The sequence below is a fragment of the Acanthochromis polyacanthus genome, chromosome 13 (assembly GCF_021347895.1).
Source record: "Acanthochromis polyacanthus isolate Apoly-LR-REF ecotype Palm Island chromosome 13, KAUST_Apoly_ChrSc, whole genome shotgun sequence".
NCBI lineage: Eukaryota > Metazoa > Chordata > Actinopteri > Pomacentridae > Acanthochromis > Acanthochromis polyacanthus.
Window position 1 is genome coordinate 16,622,867 of NC_067125.1, and position 19,636 is coordinate 16,642,502.

The 19,636-nt window shown below is 39.5% G+C and overlaps 1 protein-coding gene across 1 annotated transcript; it reads right to left on the reverse strand.

Moving 5' to 3' along the window:
- Nucleotides 1–3,710: 3,710 nt before the first annotated feature.
- Nucleotides 3,711–17,976, reverse strand: LOC110963948 (acetylcholinesterase-like). The gene is made up of 10 exons (XM_022212482.2): nt 17,823–17,976; nt 15,904–16,209; nt 10,918–11,146; nt 10,545–10,677; nt 10,307–10,458; nt 8,136–8,319; nt 7,314–7,624; nt 6,440–6,649; nt 6,189–6,346; nt 3,711–4,549 (listed from the first exon to the last, which is right to left on the reverse strand). The coding sequence occupies exons 2-10, from the start codon at nt 16,199–16,201 to the stop codon at nt 4,458–4,460; spliced, it is 1,767 nt and encodes a 588-aa protein (XP_022068174.2). The 5' UTR covers nt 16,202–16,209; nt 17,823–17,976; the 3' UTR covers nt 3,711–4,457.
- Between the last annotated feature and the right edge of the window lie 1,660 nt (nt 17,977–19,636).

Genomic DNA, 19,636 nt, shown 5'->3' on the forward strand with positions numbered 1-19,636 from the left:
GTTGTGCAATATTTTCACTGTAAGAAAACACTGATGGAAAAAGCAGACATTCAAGAAATTTTGGAGTTCAACTAACATGCATTTCACCCATTTTTGATTATATACTGCACAGAATACACATGGAAGGCTAAGATTGCTAAACACACAGTGTCCAGTGAATCACAGCCAGTCCTTTACATCTCATGTAAAGCTTGAACTGCTGTTTCAAAGTGGTGCCTTTTTTTTAAGGACCTCGATTTTCTTAAAACCTCACCACATGTTCCAGCCTCATGTGAAACAAATATTATTCTCTCGCACCAGGCATTGTCACTCTTTCGACAGCCTTTTCTGCCTCGACCATACCTGGGGGTTGGTAATCATAATTTCACATGGCACGCAGAGGGAGGTGTTGTCCTCTTAATTAATGAAGCTGTCACTGTCATGTGCATTAATCACAGCTCACCCCTGACATCTGTCTCCAAGTGTCATGTCTGAGAGCTAAACTGTGGCACTGACACGAGTCAAAACAACTAGCCTCCTGTGAAGCAGCTGTTAATCACTCAAAAAAAGAGAAAAAAACACACCGATATAATCAGGTAATGAAGTTATAGTTATCTTAGGTATAATGACACCACAGACATTTAAGTGTAATATCTCAACAACAATGGACTGGCAGAGATTTGTCATGGTTTCACTTGTCAGGCACTTTAGCTGATGCTAAAGTTACACTACCATTCAAAGATTTAGGATCACCAAGACAATTTCATGTTTTCCATGAAAACTCCCACTTTTATTCATGTGCTAACATAATTGCACAAGGGTCTTCTAATCAATTATTCTTTCAACACGATTAGCTAACTCAGTGTAGCATTAGAACACAGGGGTGATGGTTGCTGGAAATGTTCCTCTGTATCAAATCAAATCAAATCAAACTTTATTTATAGAGCACTTTTTCATACAATTAAAATGCAGCACAAAGTGCTATACATGTTAAAAACAGTCCCCTCCCCCCGCCCCATCTCCAACCCCAACACACACACACACACACACACCGAATACACACCACACACACACACACACACACACACACACACAGATGAAGTAATCTTAAAAGCACGTGGCTGAGTACAGAAGAGCCAGGTCAGTAAACGCTAGGGGGCCGACTGCACGGGGCGCCGCCTACAGCACAGGGCCAGATGCCTCCGCCCGGGCATGCCCCGCCACAAGGACAGTGAGGGGCCCACACAGCAAAACAGTCTTGTAGACCCTCGACTTGGCCAAGAAGATGGCAGCCACAAGACGGAGACATCCCAACCAGGGCCAATTGCAGCCCCCAGTGCAGCCGGCCCCCACTGAGGAAACACTGGATGTAGATATTCCATTAAAAATCAGCTGTTTCCAACTAGAATAGTCATTCACCGCATTAACAATGTCTAGACTGTATTTCTAATTAATTTAATATTATCTTCATTGGAAAAAAAAAAAGATTTTCTTTTAAAAAATAAGGACCTTTCTAAGTGACCCCAAACTTTTGAACAGTAGCGTATGTGCAATAATGGCATTCCTATTTAAATAGCCTTTCTTTGTGTTTGGTAACATGCTGAAGATGGTGACAACCTGTTGCACATCAGCATGCGAGTATTGTTGTTATGACCAGTGCTGCTAGTGCGTTTTCATTAATTAAAAAAACATGTTTCATTTGCGACTTGAGTTAATCTTTTTAACATATTGTAATTATCTGTGTTGTGTTGTTGGACCAACACACATGGTTCACATGTTAATGAATCAACACCTAGCTCTGCTCAAACATAATGAGATCATTAAAAGTGAAGTGCATTCACAGTATACAGTATATTTCTTATCTGCCAAGGCAGAAAAGGGGCCCTTAATAATGTATCCAATTCATTCCTTCACACATAAACTCTGATGTCTGTAGCTGACCAGCTCTACCACCTGATACTCAGATTCTTCATAATCACAATAGAATGTTGAGGAGAAAAATGGCAAAACAGATGTGGCCATTTTGGATCAGGCTCGAAGATCAAAAGTTGCTTTGTTCCCAAGATTACCAGTTCCACTCTCTCATTGCACCGGCCCTCCTGCCAGCACACAGCCAGCCACCAAAATACAGAACAAGATGCAGCCAAGGACAAAAAACTGCCTCCCCACCACTTCAGGAGAAACTGACGTTGTGTATTTGGTTGTTCAGTTCCAGCTTTCAATGTAGACATGACAAGAGAGGTGCATCACCTTGACTTAATGTACAGAAGATGCTAAGCAATGTCTGAATTAACTACTGTACCTCTAAAGACTTCCTTGTAGTCACTGACAATGAACTCTCCCTTGTCTTTGTAGTTCCTCTCTCTCTTTCACTTCCTTTCCCATCTATGCCTCCCTGTTGCTTCACCTCGTAGTCTTCATCTTCATCCATTATGGATGAGGCACACTGAAGACAATGTGATTCGCTTTGGAAAATACCAAACGTTTGCCAGCGGTCATGTCTCAACAGACCACCTTTGCCAAATACACTCTTTCTGCAACTCCCCTGCTCTCAGTAGTGTCTCACTTTCCTTTAACAGTGTCAGACACGGACACATACACCACGCCCTGTAAACAGCGGTCAGGAATAATCTTACCAACAGTCACTGTGAAAGGTCAAACAGAAAAGAGCAATCCTAACCTATTGTGTGTGATTTGTACGGGAGTGTAGATGTGGTTACATTTGTTGTGTGTGTGTTGTGTGGGGGGAGGGCAAAGATGCAAACAGATTCTGACAAAAATAAATTGCTTGGCATTTAACAAGTTCATTGTAGCTGAAAACACAAAGAGTTACACATATCAGCAGATCCAGCACATGTTAGCGTCTCATCTAAAGTCTTCGCAAGTTAAATAACATCTCAAACACACACACACACATACACGCGCTGTACCAGATGCTCAAACAGTAATTACTTTTGTTCCATAAGATTTTAAATAGAATTCAAGGTCATTCAATCAAAGCAGTTCATTTTTCTCCAACATCTCATTAGCTTTTTCTATCAGCAATCTGACCTTTGCTTGGCGACACTGTTTATTATCACATTACTGTCTTCCGTGACAGGATGAGGAACACTTGCGCAGTCTCTTAAATTGTGAAACACTTCTGATGACAAGTGTACCACATCGTTCAGCAAGTCCTTATGACAGCTCCAGGTTTGTTTAGACACTGTACATAACTTTTTTTCTTTAACTAATGCTCTCAGTTGCCAGGGCTCACCAGTAATAGCGCGCATTTTGATCTTAACAGTTTTCACACCCAAAGAAACTAGAAAAGAGCTTGTTTGGACTCTGACATGTTATGGGAACCTAACTTTAAAAAGCACACTGAAAAAATCTTTACATCTCTGAAGTGTTTGCTCCACATCCCTGACAATGTCTCCAATAGTAGCAAGTGAGAAAAAAAAAAAATAAGCTGTTGATTACTGTTCTTTAGTGAAGCTACAATAGCTGAGCCAAAGTCAGATTTTAACCCATTTTTAATACCCCATATAATTAGAGAAATTTGCATTTTGTTCCCTTTATACCTAAATCCTAGTATTTGTAATTGTGTGATAGAAATGAAGGAAAGACATGTAATTCCCTGTGTGTGTGTGTCTGCGTGTCTATTAGACAAACATAAAATTGATCAACCATAAAATACATAAAAATCACTTAAATGTTAAAAATAAAAAAACAAAAAACAAAACAATATCTTAACCTTTTAGCCACATCTTTATTCATCCGTACGTGGTCGTCAGTGCAGCAAGCAACACATCAGCACAATCGCTAACTTTCCTGGTTGTCTTTGTGATAAAATCTACTACACATGAAAGAACAATAATACTATAGTCATAATAAGTCTTCCCTCAGCCATAAGTAGTGACGGCCATTTGGGAGAGTTATTGTACTTGTAAACAAACATATAATGTGTTTTTGGCAGGTTAGAAACGTATATTTCTCATTAATTTAACTGTTTCAAATCAACGGTATTGTATTCGTTTATGAATCTTTTTTCCCAATATGGGTGTTCTCAAACATTTTGCATTTTCTTTCTGTCGTCACCATTTACATGTTCACTTTTAAAAGAAAGGCATCAATGAAAAAAAAGTAACTGAACAGTATTAAAATTTACATGTCAGCAGTAGCCACTTTTTGGTGTGCAAATTTAAAACACAAAGTATTTCATTTTCCATAACGACGGGATTTTAGCATATGAAAATAATGTTTTTGCAGACCATCCTGTTTTGTATACACAGTGGCAGCAAACAAGGGCGTATATATGTTAAAAAAAATCATACTGTAAAACTTAGAATAGCAAAAATCAATGTCTTTGAAAAGATAAATGAAGCAATAGTCACACAAAAGTTTTACAACAGTGGTACAGACCCTGTTTTGTTCGTTCCTTCTTTTTTACGTAGGAGATCAGCCGAGCTTTACAGCACACAAGCCTCTTCACTTTATCAATAGGTAAAAGTTATAGCCAGTAAAATGAGGAGGAATATGTAATTGCAGCGTATAATCCCACTTCTGTTCGAACAAGTCAGCAGCTTATCTGCGGAAAAAAGGTACAGAAAGATTTTTACATTGTAGTCTTCCACAAAGGATCGTTTTCCCTTAGCTGACTCGCGTGTATATGTAAATGTACGAGTTCAGTCACATTCTCTTTCATCTTTTCCTGCCACTTTTAGTAAAATTAATCAAAATGTATATGTATAATATGTTGCATGATCAGCCTTATTGGAAATAACTCCAGCGATACGGTGTATGATTAAAGTGTAAGGGTCATTCTGGAGGTGTTTGAGTATTATTCACTCCGTATGTGATTAGTGTTCAGTGAAGTGATGACTGACCCTCCTCTCCTCCCACTCAGACCTCCAAAACAGTGGTGAAGCAGAGGGGGAGCGAGCCAGGATACAGATCTCCTCCACAGGCTAAACAAGGCAAAACGCCTCCCTGGCAGAGTCTGACGCAATGCCTCCTACTACACACAACTATATAGAGTTCTGTCTGCATGTGTGAGAGTGTGAGTGCGTGCAGTGAACTCCAGGGGAGCCGAGGGGAACTTGGCTCCTCTTAGTAGGACATAAGCTCCCCTGAAAACATGACTTGTGAAATTTTGTTTGGTTCTCTAGCGCATTAACAGATTGCTGGTTTTGCCATGTGTTTCATTTTTCTGCATCTTTATCATCATGGATCATATGTAAAATTAGACCGTGATTGATGTATGATTCATGCTTGAGGGCCATTCTTGACTTTGATAAACGCGTGCTGTTCCATCAAACTTGACTCACTTTCATTCAAAGATCAGAAAAAAACTTTCTCTATGATAACAGCTGTAAAAAAAAAAAAAGCACAGGAACAAACCGACCCCTCCATGACCCCAGGCAGCAGTGGTGCCATTTCATCTATTTTCTTAATATTCATATCTTATTAATAGGAATAAGGATAATTAAAAGCTAAATCAAGTGCTTTATAAATGTTGAATTGTTCATTTCTGAACAAAGAGAAGTGAAGAAAGTGAACTCCCATTAAAGCTGTAGCACACTGTATGTGTATGTTTGGGCTTTGTATCTGTGTGTGTTAAAGACATTACTTTTGATTCTTCATCATGCAATCAAACAGAATAAGTCTGCAACTAAAAAAAAAGATTAGAGGGAATAACTATAGCTACTGAACTCAAAAATGTTTTACTCCAAGTACAATGTAAGTGGTCAGTCTAGTTCAGAGTAACAGCTTGCCAACATCCATGCCTAATATATGAAACAGGGATTTCCTGGAGAGGACAGAGCTGGAGTCTGTTTCAGAAAGTAGGTTTAACAAACTCTGATTCATGACCCTGAATTCTTGAGTTGATGAGCCTTGAGTGTCTGTTTCCAGAACAGCTGATCATGAGTTGGTCCCATCAGCTCTGATTATGTTAAGACCACACGTAGGTTAAGAGAGAAGCATCATTAGTGGAGCTCTGATATTATAATTCACTTTGGCAATGCATACATATGTTATACTTGCAATTAAAAAAAAAATTCTAAAGGCAGTGTCTAAAGTTGTTCCCGAGTCTGTTTTTTTTTTTTACCATTGTTGTTTCTTTATTGCAAACTTGTTCTGTTTGTGTGATAAAGAGACAAAAATAACTTCAAACATGGATAGACAGACAGACAGACATGGGTTATGTGGGTGTTTGTGTGTCTAACCTGAGATGCTCTGTATTTGTGGAATGAATTTGTCCCACAGCTGACACTCTTTAGCTCTCATCATCCTCTTTAGCTCTGGATGCTTGGGGTTCAAAGTGACATATTGTTGGTTTTCAAGGGTAAATGCAGGCCAGTTAGCTCCATCAATTCCTGGATTCCTGATATAAAAAAATGAAAATCAAGCAGTTCAATAGTGTTTTTAGGGTCCTCACACAGCTCAATCGACTGATGGACTATCTGGTGATGCGTACCCTGTCCGAGCAAAGTTGGCCCAGTGTTTCATAAACTTCTTGGTCATGTTAACTTCAGTCTTTGTGTATCCCAGGGAGACATTCAGAGGCATTCCGAAGACAAATTCTATCTCGTAGCCGTGCATAACCCCCATCCACGCAGGCCAAGGATTGACAGATGATCGATGATCAAATAAATACAGGAAAGTCTTCCTACCATTTTTTGAGTACCTGAAAATGTCATAAATAATACACAGTTGTTCTGTTTTTGTTTTTTTGCATTGCATGGTCCACTTAATCTTAGATAATAAAAAAAAAAAAAATTACATGTACGGTAACAAACAAAGGAAAGACGATGATTTCATTTTTGGTAGCCAAAAAACATTATCCGGTATAGGCTTTTGCACTCTGTAGAAAAGTGCAGCACCTCTGTGAATTTGATTGAGATACTGCACAGATGTAGTCGCAGTGCCAAAGCACAATGTAATGTTGCAGCATCGAGCAAGGTGCCGTGTTGGACAATACACACAAGAGCACATTACCGGTAGATAGCAGTTTTCCTTATTCTCATCCAAATAAAAGACAAAAATTTCAGTGCTAACTTCCCAGAGTTTAACATTGTTACTCGCTAAATACAAACCACTGTAAAGACCTTTGTTATTATAAGCCTTCAACCTCATGGATTACACAAGCTGGATATTTTTTTGGATAGTTTTTTCTCACCCAAGGATGTAGATGTGTTCTTTTTTTTTTTGTTTTAGTTTTTTTCATGTGGTGTTGCCAATTTAAATGATAGGCTTACAAACATGATTCAAATGTAATCTTTATATTTAACTTTTGATCTTATTTACCTTATGACCATACTGAATCATTAAAACTGTGAATTATTCTTTACCTCTGAGCAAAGTCTAGCACTGGACAAACGATCATTTGGTCTCCAACCAAGCTACCCAGCGCATCACGATTTTTCACCATGTTGTTCTCATCTGCCCAGTCAGTGTAGTGGAAAATGGCAGCTTCTCTTGTGACATCACTTGCGTGGGCCAATGAAAGCTGCACCCCTTTCAAGAAATCCTTCCTGGTGATGAGGCTCTGACCGCTGAGGTTATATCCAGGGACTTCATAAAGAAGGAAGTATGTGCCTTCGTCCTCGTTTACGCCTATCATCAGCTCTTTCTTTGGGAGGTTACTGCTACTTAACAGCACCTGCAGGAAGAAAAAAGGTGGCCATTAGTTTTTCAAACTAAGTAAACAATATATAATTACAAAGGCACAGTATAGAATTGCAGTATTTTTGCTGAGAGCCTAATAACACTGTGTAGTCAGTCAACCATTCAGTACAGCTTTGATCATCTGCAGGTTACATCATGTCTGCTGGTACAGGTTAATAAATATAAATATGTCAGTAGAATGTTAGTGTATATACATATAGGTTTCAAGGCGTGGCAGCATGAAATAAAGTAATTATAATGCAGTCAAGCCAGTCAGTCGCCCAGCTTTATACAGATAACAAATCATAGATTGGCTTTAGTCTCGATGCCTGCATGTCATTTTGCCTTCAAATCACTAGAATGGTGCTCATTTTAAATTAACTTATTGGGTGATTGACATAATAGAAATATATTAAATCCCATCGATAAAACACAGAAAAAACAGGCTCCCACATTACTTCTCCACACTCTAACCCAACCACATACACAAAAACACAGACACCTACTTCAACTTTATCTGGTAAAAAGTCTCCATCAACATGAGGGACAAAGGGAAAGGCTAAGATCTGAGGCGGAGTGAGAACATCGTATTGCTTCATTGAGATTTTTTGAGGATCAGCCCGCTGCAGACAATCCTCGACAGCCGGATGAGATGTGGGACACCCTAGCAATTTTGCCAGCATCAGGGACCTGGATATTGACAACAAAAAGAGAGCACAAAAATCTATGAAAGAAGGAATAAGCTGGAATTTGAGGGAGAAAGGTGAACACTGATGAAGACAAATAAGAAAAAGGTATGACAAGGAAGAGCAAATAAAGAATGTGAAAGAACCATTTCAGCCAGATAAGAGGTGAAAGAGAAGAGGATGAGTGATAGAAGGACCAAGGAAAATAGTGAAGAGCATTTAATTGAAAAGGTTGATTAATCTACACTGCAGGACCCAGGTTTTTTTTTCTTTTATTTTCTATATATGCAGTCTTTCACATGGCCTTACTGCTCTTTAGCTGCCATGAAGGATTATTCAGTTTTATCTTTTTATTCATTCTGGGATATTTCCCATTAATGTGGCTATTGTAATTCTATCAGTCATGCTAATTTTTGCCCTATATATTGTAGAGATTCAGGGAAATGAGTATATACTGGGTTCCACAAACCTTAGCTCTCTGTAGCTTTACAAAAATCATGTTTTTCACACAAAATATTCTAAATAATTAATTCATTTATTATTATTCGTAGTAGTAGTAGTAGTAGTGGTAGTGGTAGTAGTCGTCTAATTGAGAGTAATCTTTAGAATTAGATATCTGAAACACCCATTTTGCTAACTGCATCATTGATATCCAGCAGGGAAAACTTACACTCACTGGTACATTCATCCATTTATGCTGGTTTGTTTACATGTGTCAGATGGACATACTGGTTAGCTAAGTGGAATGACAGATTATCCTGTGGACAATAATGTAAACAATTACAAGTCATTTCAGTGTGACGGTTTTATTCGAATCACAGTGCACAGACAAGAGGCTAAATCAAATGGAAGACAAGACACAGAGGATAGAGGTAAAGGCAGACAACAACAGGACCTTTCTGAAAGACAACATATTTCAGGAAACAGATGGTGTTCCTGCATCACTGAAGTCATTGAGGAGGAAAATTTTTGCCCTTACAGACCAAGACCTTTTTGATTCTAGTGCTCGGAAAACCTCAATTTGTCCACAGATGGATGAGTGTAATCCCATTTGTGTAACTACAACACATGAATTTATGGTTTTGACAAACATTGATGTCCTGGAGATGGTGTTTTGGACCTTCACCAAATGGTCAGCTCTCCACAAATAAAGCACAACCTATTACACCAAAAAAAACAAAAAAAAAACAACTGGATTCTATGTTGAGATTCATGTTTGCTACTACCTCTTCACATGCTAAACAGAAAGCTATATGAACCTTCACACCTGTGAAAGCAAACTGGCAAGTGCATGAATACGCAAAGTAAATAGTTCAGTTGGGTAATTTCCACAAATAGACCAACCAAAACTTCTACGTGGCTAATTTCTGTGCTTTTACTTTCATGTAAAGCATAGCATTTTTTTGCAAAGCTGCAGTGCAACATCTCATTTCCTTGAATCTCTACAACAGAAGTTGGAAGTGAAATGTTAGCATGACCCATAGAGTCACAATAGCCATAACGAGGGGAAATATGCCTGAAAATGGTGTTTGACAAACTCCAACTGGACAGTCACATGTATTTTACTCAGAGTGACTTCCATTTAGCTGGATGAAATCCCTCTTGGGGCGATTCTCCCGTGTTTTCAGAGAACCTTAGAAGCTCTGTTAGAGTGACTGTTGGGTCCCAGGTCATCTCCCTGACCAAGGATCTATTTGACTGTTCACTCATTTTGACCCACTCCAGGAAGAGGCATGGTGATTTCCAACTGCTTCTGTTTCACAATTATAGAAGCCACAGAGCATTTCACTGAAAGCCAGACATATCTTTGAGCCTTTCTCTTGCAGATTGGATTGTTAAACATATTAATCCATCCTCTGGAGACTAACAATACATGTGTCAAATTTCAAGGCAATCTATCTGATTGTTCTTGAAGTATGCTAGTGTGAATTTAGACCGAAGAGATTTACATATAAATATGTGAAGCAAAAAAATCCATTAACAGACCATACCTGTCCCAGGCATCAGTCTGGCTGATTGTGGACCAGGGTGCATTAGGACTGCCACTCTGCATTACAGCCCTTTGGAAAAGACTGTAGCTGCCAGGGGAGAGCAGCTGGAAACCCACAGATCCTGACCCTGCACTCTCTCCAAATAGAGTCACCTGGAGACAACAGCAAATCATTAACCAAAACCTTATTTATCCTTTGGACAACAATTGATTTTAGGAAAGTAGACAGAAACATTTACCTTTGAGGGATCACCTCCAAAAGCAGCAATATTGTTAGCTACCCATTGGAGGGCCAAACGCTGATCCAGCAGGCCGGCATTTCCCTTGATGTTCTTGTTTTCAGGAAGAGACAGAAAGCCAAAAGCTCCCAGTCTGTCATGAATGACCACAAGAAAGAGTAAAGATGTTGATACCATTGAAATGAGAATACAATTCACTATTCACTCATTCTCACTGATTCCACGTTATTCCAAATAAGCATAGATAACGGTTTCCATTATATGCAAAAATATGTTACCTTGCTGTTAACCATTATAGAGTTTCCAGTTACAAATACTGCATATACATACTCACTCCTTGTGTTTTATGTATTCTGCTTGCATCACGTCTTACCTGTAATTCATTGATACCACAACAACACCTTCAGATCTACTGAGGAAGTGGCCTCCATAAAGGTCCAGGGAAGACGTTCCTCCATGGTACCCACCTCCATAGATCCAGACAAGGACAGGAGCCATAGGGGAGTTCTGGCTATGGTTGAAATGTGGGGACCAGACATTTAGGTACAGACAGTCCTCACTCAAAGGAGTTTTTGGGTTCCACATCTCTGCACCTTGGAACCCTGGAAAGAAAAATCACATAGCACAATGTGAATAGACTAATTAGGAGTCCATTCTAAAACAGCTGACAGATATGGAAGCGAATGTGACTCAAAACTCAAATTCAAAAGCATTAGCAGAAATGCTTTTGCATTTCAAAGTCATGGCTGCACTATTTGACTCAAAAATGAAATTAAAAATCAATATTCCAAAATGCAATTTCATTTTCTTCTTCAACACTGCTCATTTTGTGACTAAATGAAAAAGCAAAAGCAAACTCAGAAATGCTTTTTCGTTTTCGTGCTCACCCCGCAAAATGTGTCTCAAAATTCAAACGCAAAAGCAATCTCAAGTGGCGCAGGTAAGTGACGTCACGGACCCCAACTACAACTAGATTTGACTGGAGACCATTGGAGACTCGACGTGCAAGCAGATGGCGACGAGTAGTCCGGTGTTCAAGATTAACTGGTGTTCCCATCAACTGGTGATATTCAGTGAGCGACAGTGAGCAACACATAGCATAGGTGACTGTACCGATGCCTGTTCAAAACACACAGACGTCAATAAACTGTTCCGAAATGTTCTTGTTGTCAGCTTTAACATTGTCGTTATTGCTCTGTTTGGACACACGGCTGTTGAGTCTACCAGTAATATACTCGGTTTAATGAGGACTTCCAGCTAACGGAGTGGAAATATCGCTTCACTGCGGCAGTGTGACGATCTCCATCACATTAACTGGTGACAGTCTGTGACCTCAGTCCGACAAAAACACCAAGAGAAGTTCTAATACCGTTTACTGAGAAAAGACACCAATTCCTTTCAGTATAGCACATATACTGGGGCAATAGCTCAGGTGACTGAACAGGAGATCTATAAACAAGAAGATAAACCCGACGCAGCGGCCCGGGTTCAACTCCAGCTCGCAGCTTTTTGCTGTAGGTTTTCTACTGCGGTCAAGTGAGCCGCCCGCACTCTGGGCGTTGCGCGGCTATTCTGTGTAATACGGTAATGCGATCACAGGCGCTGAGCAGCCAGGCTGAGAGACGTCCGCTGCAAATACATCCTGTTATACAGATTTTGACTGTCCATATGTGGAAATCCTTAGGCGGTGACAAAGATCTCTCACTGTGGCTTTGTCAGGGGTCATCCCAGCTACCACCATGTACATTATCACCTGATTTTACTGTAGAATTTTGGAGAAAATTAATGTCAAAGTATGTTGCAATTTCAGTTGTGTTGATGCATCATGGCTGATACTCAGTTCAGTTCAGTTTAGCCATGATAAAAACTTAACTTTTTCACGTGATTTATTGACATAATATGTCAATAATTCCAGAGCTTAGTTAGCCCCAGAGTGTCCAGAGGCAAAAGTCCATCCTGTTATACAGATTTTGACTGTCCATATCTGGAAATCCTTAGGCGGTGACAAAGATCTCTCACTGTGGCTTTGGCAAAGCAGTTTGGTGTGAGTCAGCAGCTGGAAGTAGCAGGGTGGAGCAGAAACTGCAGCAGCCATTATAGACGTAGGCGATTGAAATTGCAGCATACTTTGACGTTAATTTTCTCTAAAATTCTACAGTAAAATCAGGTGATATTGTACATGGTGGTAGCTGGGACGACCCCTGACAAGGCCACAATGAGAGATCTTTGTCACCGCCTAAGGATTTCCACATATGGACAGTTAAAATCAGCCATTTTGGACATAGACAATTGAAATTGCAGCATACTTTGACATTAATTTTATCTAAAATTCTACAGTAAAATCAGGTGATATTGTACAAGGTGGTAGCTGGGACGACCCCTGACAAAGCCACAGTGAGAGATCTTTGTCACAGCCTAAGGATTTCCACATATGGACAGTCAAAATCTGTATAACTGGATGTATTTGCAGCGGACGTCTCTCAGCCTGGCTGCTCAGCGCCTGTGATCGCATTACCGTACTACACAGAATAGCCGCGCAACGCCCAGAGTGCGGGCGGCTCACTTGACCGCAGTAGAAAACGGGAGAAAACCTACAGCAAAAAGCTGCGAGCTGGAGTTGAACCCGGGCCGCTGCGTCGGGTTTATCTTCTTGTTTATAGATCTCCTGTTCAGTCACCTGAGCTATTGCCCCAGTATATGTGCTATACTGAAAGGAATTGGTGTCTTTTCTCAGTAAACGGTATTAGAACTTCTCTTGGTGTTTTTGTCGGACTGAGGTCACAGACTGTCACCAGTTAATGTGATGGAGATCGTCACACTGCCGCAGTGAAGCGATATTTCCACTCCGTTAGCTGGAAGTCCTCATTAAACCGAGTATATTACTGGTAGACTCAACAGCCGTGAGTCCAAACAGAGCAATAACGACAATGTTAAAGCTGTCAACAAGAACATTTCGGAACAGTTTATTGACGTCTGTGTGTTTTGAACAGGCATCGGTACAGTCACCTATGCTATGTGTTGCTCACTGTCGCTCACTGAATATCACCAGTTGATGGGAACACCAGTTAATCTTGAACACCGGACTACTCGTCGCCATCTGCTTGCACGTCGAGTCTCCAATGGTCTCCAGTCAAATCTAGTTGTAGTTGGGGTCCGTGACGTCACTTACCTGCGCCACTTGAGATTGCTTTTGCGTTTGAATTTTGAGACACATTTTGCGGGGTGAGCACGAAAACGAAAAAGCATTTCTGAGTTTGCTTTTGCTTTTTCATTTAGTCACAAAATGAGCAGTGTTGAAGAAGAAAATGAAATTGCATTTTGGAATATTGATTTTTAATTTCATTTTTGAGTCAAATAGTGCAGCCATGACTTTGAAATGCAAAAGCATTTCTGCTAATGCCTTTGCATTTTCGAATTTGACATTTCAAATTGAATTTTGTTACCTTTTTGCTGGTGAACGTTTTGAAAATTAAATGTCAAATGTGATTTGCATTTGCTTTTTCATTTTGTCACAAAATGAGCAGTGTTGAAGAAGAAAATGAAATTGCATTTTGGAATATTGCTTTTTAATTTCATTTTTGAGTCAAAAAGTGCAGCCATGACTTTGAAATGCAAAAGCATTTCTGCTAATGCTTTTGAATTTGAGTTTTGAGTCACATTCGCTTCCATAGACAGATACTTTTGTCTTTGTTCCTTCAAACCTCCATCAAAGTTTAACTCACTGAGGCAAATCATTGCAGTAAAAAAAAAAAAACAAAAAAAAACCAAACTGATTAGATGTAGGTAAAACAGCCCTTAAATTTCATCTATCAAATGGTGGCAATAAATCCATAAATATATATTTGTGGTTTCACTTAGTTTTTGCCAGCACTGCTTTGTATAAAGCATAAACAGCTGTCAAATATCAATACCTTGTGTGCATATCTATTTGTGGTGTCATATCTAGATTTGGAGTATGTTTAGGCATTTCATATATGCCTGGCATTGGTCATAGCTGGCTTCCAGCAATCTCTGACAGGTGGCTGTGTCTATAAATAGTTATATATCCATAACCAGCCTCCATCTGTTGAATGAGGGGTAGGCCGTTAATGAATTTGATTTGGTTGTCTATGAGTGCGTATGTAAACAAATACGCATATTTTTTTATATTCTTAACTGATAAACTTTGTTTTCTTATGATTTGTGTACAAGATTTGTTACTAGTACTAGTAGTAAATCTGTCAGTCACAACCACTGGGTGTGTGTATGTATGTGACCGTGTGTGCAATATGTGTGACACAGTGTTATATAACTGTCAACCCCATGACCAGAGTTTGAAACAAGAGTTGCAGCTTTAGTTTTGCTTCATGTTTCAACTCAAAGGGACAGTCCTTTGACTTAGGATCAGTTTACAAGTTATGTTTAAAACTACTCAGCCAGTAAACTGTTGCCTGCTGTTTTGTGTGACTCTGGAGAAGTAATGTTATTAGGTGAATCTGGGGTTGAGCTTGTAGATTTAAAATTCATAACAAATAGGCTGCATTTTAAAACCATGGTGAACTTTTTTTGTTTGTTTGTTAATGTGGCCATTTGCCAGGCAGGGCTGGGGCAATGAAAATAACTGTAAAGTTACATCATGAATAAATGGTACTACAAACTGAATATTAGGAATGGGGCAGATTGAAGGATTTTTGAACTGATCAGCATGAACCCAAGCCCGATCATTTGCTCACATCCACTGTTTCACAGTTTTCATGAATGTATTAATATTCTTAGTAAATGCAGCATTTTCAGTCATTTACGGATTCATTTGCTTTCCAAACTGAGTACACTGGACAGTAATTTTGTGCTGATATTGCCATTTTAAGCCACAGACATGAGTCACATGCTGTCACATATGCCACTGGATTATAGAAATGCCTTCCTTATTGATCCTGGCTTGATTTAATTAACAAATACGCATTAGCTGGGGTTCATTACGTATTCCAGAAGACTTTATCACGGTTCCCCTTTACTGGCCAAACCCCCCACACTGCTCAATACATATACAAAATACTCTGTTCAACAGTAAGAGGCTCCACTTAGTGGCACAGCCAGGTACTGCAGCTAATCTGGAATACTTTGAGTGTGTGATATCTAGGACAAAAGTATCTTCATTGGGACTAGGTATTGGCAAGCACTAAATACAAAGTGAGTTAGATTCAATTCAATCTTTTATGGTCATTGTCAATAAAACAATGAAATTTTGTTCAGAGCAGATCAACTGGGGAAAAAAAATTATTCAGAACATCTTTTTCTTAATTTCTGTATGGATATTCACAACATATGCTACAGTACATATATATGCATTGAGTCCCATGTTTGTTAACACATGTCCTACCTGGAAATGCTGTATCGGGCATCTGGTAGCAGGAACTGGAGAATTTGGTAGCATCCTTCACATCTTCCCATTTGTCCACAGGCTCTGGAGCTCTAAATCTCAGTTTTCCAAGAGGTGGTTTTCCAAACGGAATACCCAGAAATGCTCTCACGTCACCACCCAACACTGAAAGCAACTTCCCTTGAACTTTCCCATGCTTAGTACTGACTATAAGGTCATCTTGACTCGCAAGTGACACAGACAGGAAATTAAGCAACAAAAGAAGAGCAAAGTGTGTAGACTGAGAGATGGTCGCCATGGAATTACCTATGGAGAGAAAGGAAAAAAATGCACACACCAAGACTTTTATTGTTGTTTGTATATTAAAATGTAGTCTTAGACTCAAGCATTACATTAAGCAAATTACTAATACAACAAGAAAAGCACTCAGAGAGCACAGTACTCCGCCAAGGCTGCTCAGTCACTGTATCATTTCCGATGGTGTGGCTGTAAACACGGCACTATAGAATGTGGCCTTTTAGTGTAGATATACCCACAAACAAAATGAGCTTGTGCTGAGCACAGGGGTGTGTTATTCATGTGTACGTTATGTATGGATACCAAATCACGTAACCTAAATATGTAGAGGGCAGCGGGAATTGATAGGAATGATACAAGGGATCGGTCCTTGTATCATTTCTGATAGATAAGTCCACAACGGCTGATTTGTAGTAGGATCGCAACTTTGTGATCGTCAGCAGGCAGCTGACGTAGCATTCACTTGTAGTCAAAGTTAAAGTGACGCCTTGCTGCTATCTTGCAATGACACAGAAATATTTAACAAATCCACGGGTCCAGACTACAAGCAGCATCACTGCCAAAATCTAATCACTTGGGCCCTGTGTCATTTCTGACTTTCCCTGATATTTCATCCGAAATACATTCGTCCATTTTTGAGTAATGTTGCTGACAGACAGACAAACATACACTGATGTCACATAACCTCTTTGGCGGAGTAATAACTGATCTTGCGGGCTCACCACACAATGCCTTAACTCTACTGTACGTACAGAATATCTTCTTTCATACAAGGCTTCATTTTGAAGCTTTTTCCAGTGCAATACTGTGAGTTCACCCATATTTAAATGCAAACACTTTTATTTTTTTTGCATTGCACTATGATTTTAATTTATTTATGTATTTGTAAATTAGGTAAGTAATATCATTGTGTCCATGATATGAACTTTTTTTTCATTATAGGGTGCCTCTAAAAAATAATTAAGTCTGTTATTTATGACAGCAACCATGTCCTTTGTTTAAGGTTCATGAAGCTGAGTTCAAGGATCAGAGATCAGGATTAATTATTTACAGCACAAGGTATAGTCCAAGTTTAGATGCTGTGTAATTAGACTTGGAAGCAATCAGGGCGTTGTGGAAAGTCCATGAAGCCACGACAAACTGAAGCAGTTTGCTTCTACTGGTATTTACGCCGTACCTTGGGAAAAGCAGGTGTGTGTGTGTGTGTGTGAGTGGGTGAGAGAGAGAGAGAGAGAGAGAGAGAGAGAGAGAGAGAGAGAGAGAGAGAGAGAGAGAGAGAGAGAGAGAGAGAGAGAGAGAGAGAGAGAGAGAGAGGAGCACTCCCGCTGCAACTGTGTCACTTTAGCAGCGCGTATAATCCTCAAATATTTGCAAACACCGAGGCCGGTGGCGAATATGAAGACGCAAGTAACTGCAGCTGATCCGTGAAGCCGCGCCACTTTGAAAAAAAGGCGCAGAGCAAACAAATGGCAAGAAGCTCACAGAGTGAAAATCGCGCACAGCTGGTTCGACGCACGCTTCGGGAAGATACGCGCTCACGCAGAGATTGACACAAAGGACTTGGAAAAAATGAAATCTTACAAACACTAGTTTTCACAACACGAGCCTTAGTGATTTCTTACCTTGTCAGCAGTTGGTGTGTGTCTGGACTGAATGAGGACACTGGACTGATGGGATGAGGAAGGCGTGGACACCCTCTGTCCAGACAACCCAGTCCACCACCCACTACTACTGCACTGCACTGACCCTAACGTTAGCAAGAAGACAACAGCAATAATCATGGTCATGCTTATTATTATCATTAGTAATAGCAGTAGTAGTATTATTGTTGTTGTCATTTTTTAATTTTTTTAATCATTATGTTAAAGTGAAAATTCTGCTTAAAAATTTACCGCTGTGTCCCTCATATTCACTCATTGTCTTGAATTTATTATGTTATTACTGATGTTTCCATGTGTGAGTGTAATTTTACTCTACAAGGGTACTGTTGATGTAGAACTAGCTTAAACATCTTTATATACAGCCTGATTGTTAAGTCTGATGATTCCTTGGGGTGGCTTCCCTCCAAAGGATCACAACATAAATCTGTTTGGTTATGACAAAATTTTTTGCAACAAAAGATTGGAATATTGGCATTCTTTGTCTTTTTTTATTTTTTTGGACTTCTAATCTTTGCTTTTTGTGAAATAATGAATATACCTCTTTGCATACTGAGGAGAGGGTGTGTTTTTCTGGTGGAACTGGGAAACAGACAGTCACATCCAGGACCATACAGTATCTGGATACTAGAAAACCATATATCAGTGTCCACAGAAGCTCAAATGTTTGGAGCAATCAAAGAAAAAAGAAGAAGGAAGCTTCCAGCTAGCGTGCTGTTGCTGCAGGACAAGGTGTCCGTTCACATAGCAAAGGTGGCAGAAGCAGCCAATTGTAGCTTTAAAGTGTTTGCCCCGTTTCATCTTACTCACCTGACCTAACCTGTCTCTCTTCTATCTGCATCAGCATTCCTTATGGTATGGAAAACAATATTTAAATTGCACTGAAGTTGTTAATGGTTCACAATCTATCGAGGTAAAGTTATCAAACAGACAGTCTTTCTGATTAATGGCAAGAGTCAATAAAAAGGAAAAATGCAGAACTGAAAACAGGAATGCACTTTGCAATGAGTGCAGCAAGAATGAATAGAACTGAAAACCAATGGATGACTTTCTGTTGTCTGTATTGGGTTTCTGTTGCTCGTTGGCTGTCCATATTGTCTGTTAATTTTAATCTGAAACATCGCAGGTTCAAAGCCTAATTCAGAGGGAAATCCAGATTTAGTTACTGTTATATCAGACAGATTATTTTTTTTGTCATGATCTCCACAGAAATAGAAACTTAGTTGATATACTAATGCAGGGTCGAGTTAATACTCATTATACTACTTCCTGTGTCTGTCCCTTGTTTATTTCTCACACGACTGCTTATTCTGTCTCTGGCATTTCTTTCCTCCCTTTTTTTGGTCATCTTTGCTTTCTTTGTTCATGTATCCGGAGGCCAAAGTTGGAGAGAAAAGTAAACTTATTTTGAATTTTTAGAGCTGTGTGTGAGTGTATGGGTTTGTGTATGCAACCCATGTGCATGTCTGTGTATGTGTGTACTTAGGCATGTATTCATGTTATTTATAGCATGTTATGTGCAATTGGATTAACAATAAAGAAAGCCTTACGGGGACTCTGATGCAATGTCTTGGCAGTAAAGACTCAGGCACAGAAACAGGCCTCAATTAATAATGTGTTCACTATCATGGTTCATACTGTACCGAAAGCAAATTTAGATGTGGAAACATGTAACCCTGTTCGCCAGGCAAGAATTTGTTTCCCTTTCCCATCTCTCTCTCTGTCTACTTCTGTCTTTTGCTCTTTCAGGAAGCCATCCTGCTGTAACCCTGGACATG

Excerpts from the sequence above, each read along its gene's own strand:
- LOC110963948 (XM_022212482.2), bottom strand. The coding sequence starts at position 16,201 with ATGGCGACCATCTCTCAGTCTACACACTTTGCTCTTCTTTTGTTGCTT. Across the intron at positions 10,678-10,917 it reads GTGGTATCAATGAATTACAG|ACTGGGAGCTTTTGGCTTTC; the intron begins GTAAGACGTGAT and ends CATTCATGACAG. Across the intron at positions 6,650-7,313 it reads GTGCTAGACTTTGCTCAGAG|GTACTCAAAAAATGGTAGGA; the intron begins GTAAAGAATAAT and ends TGACATTTTCAG.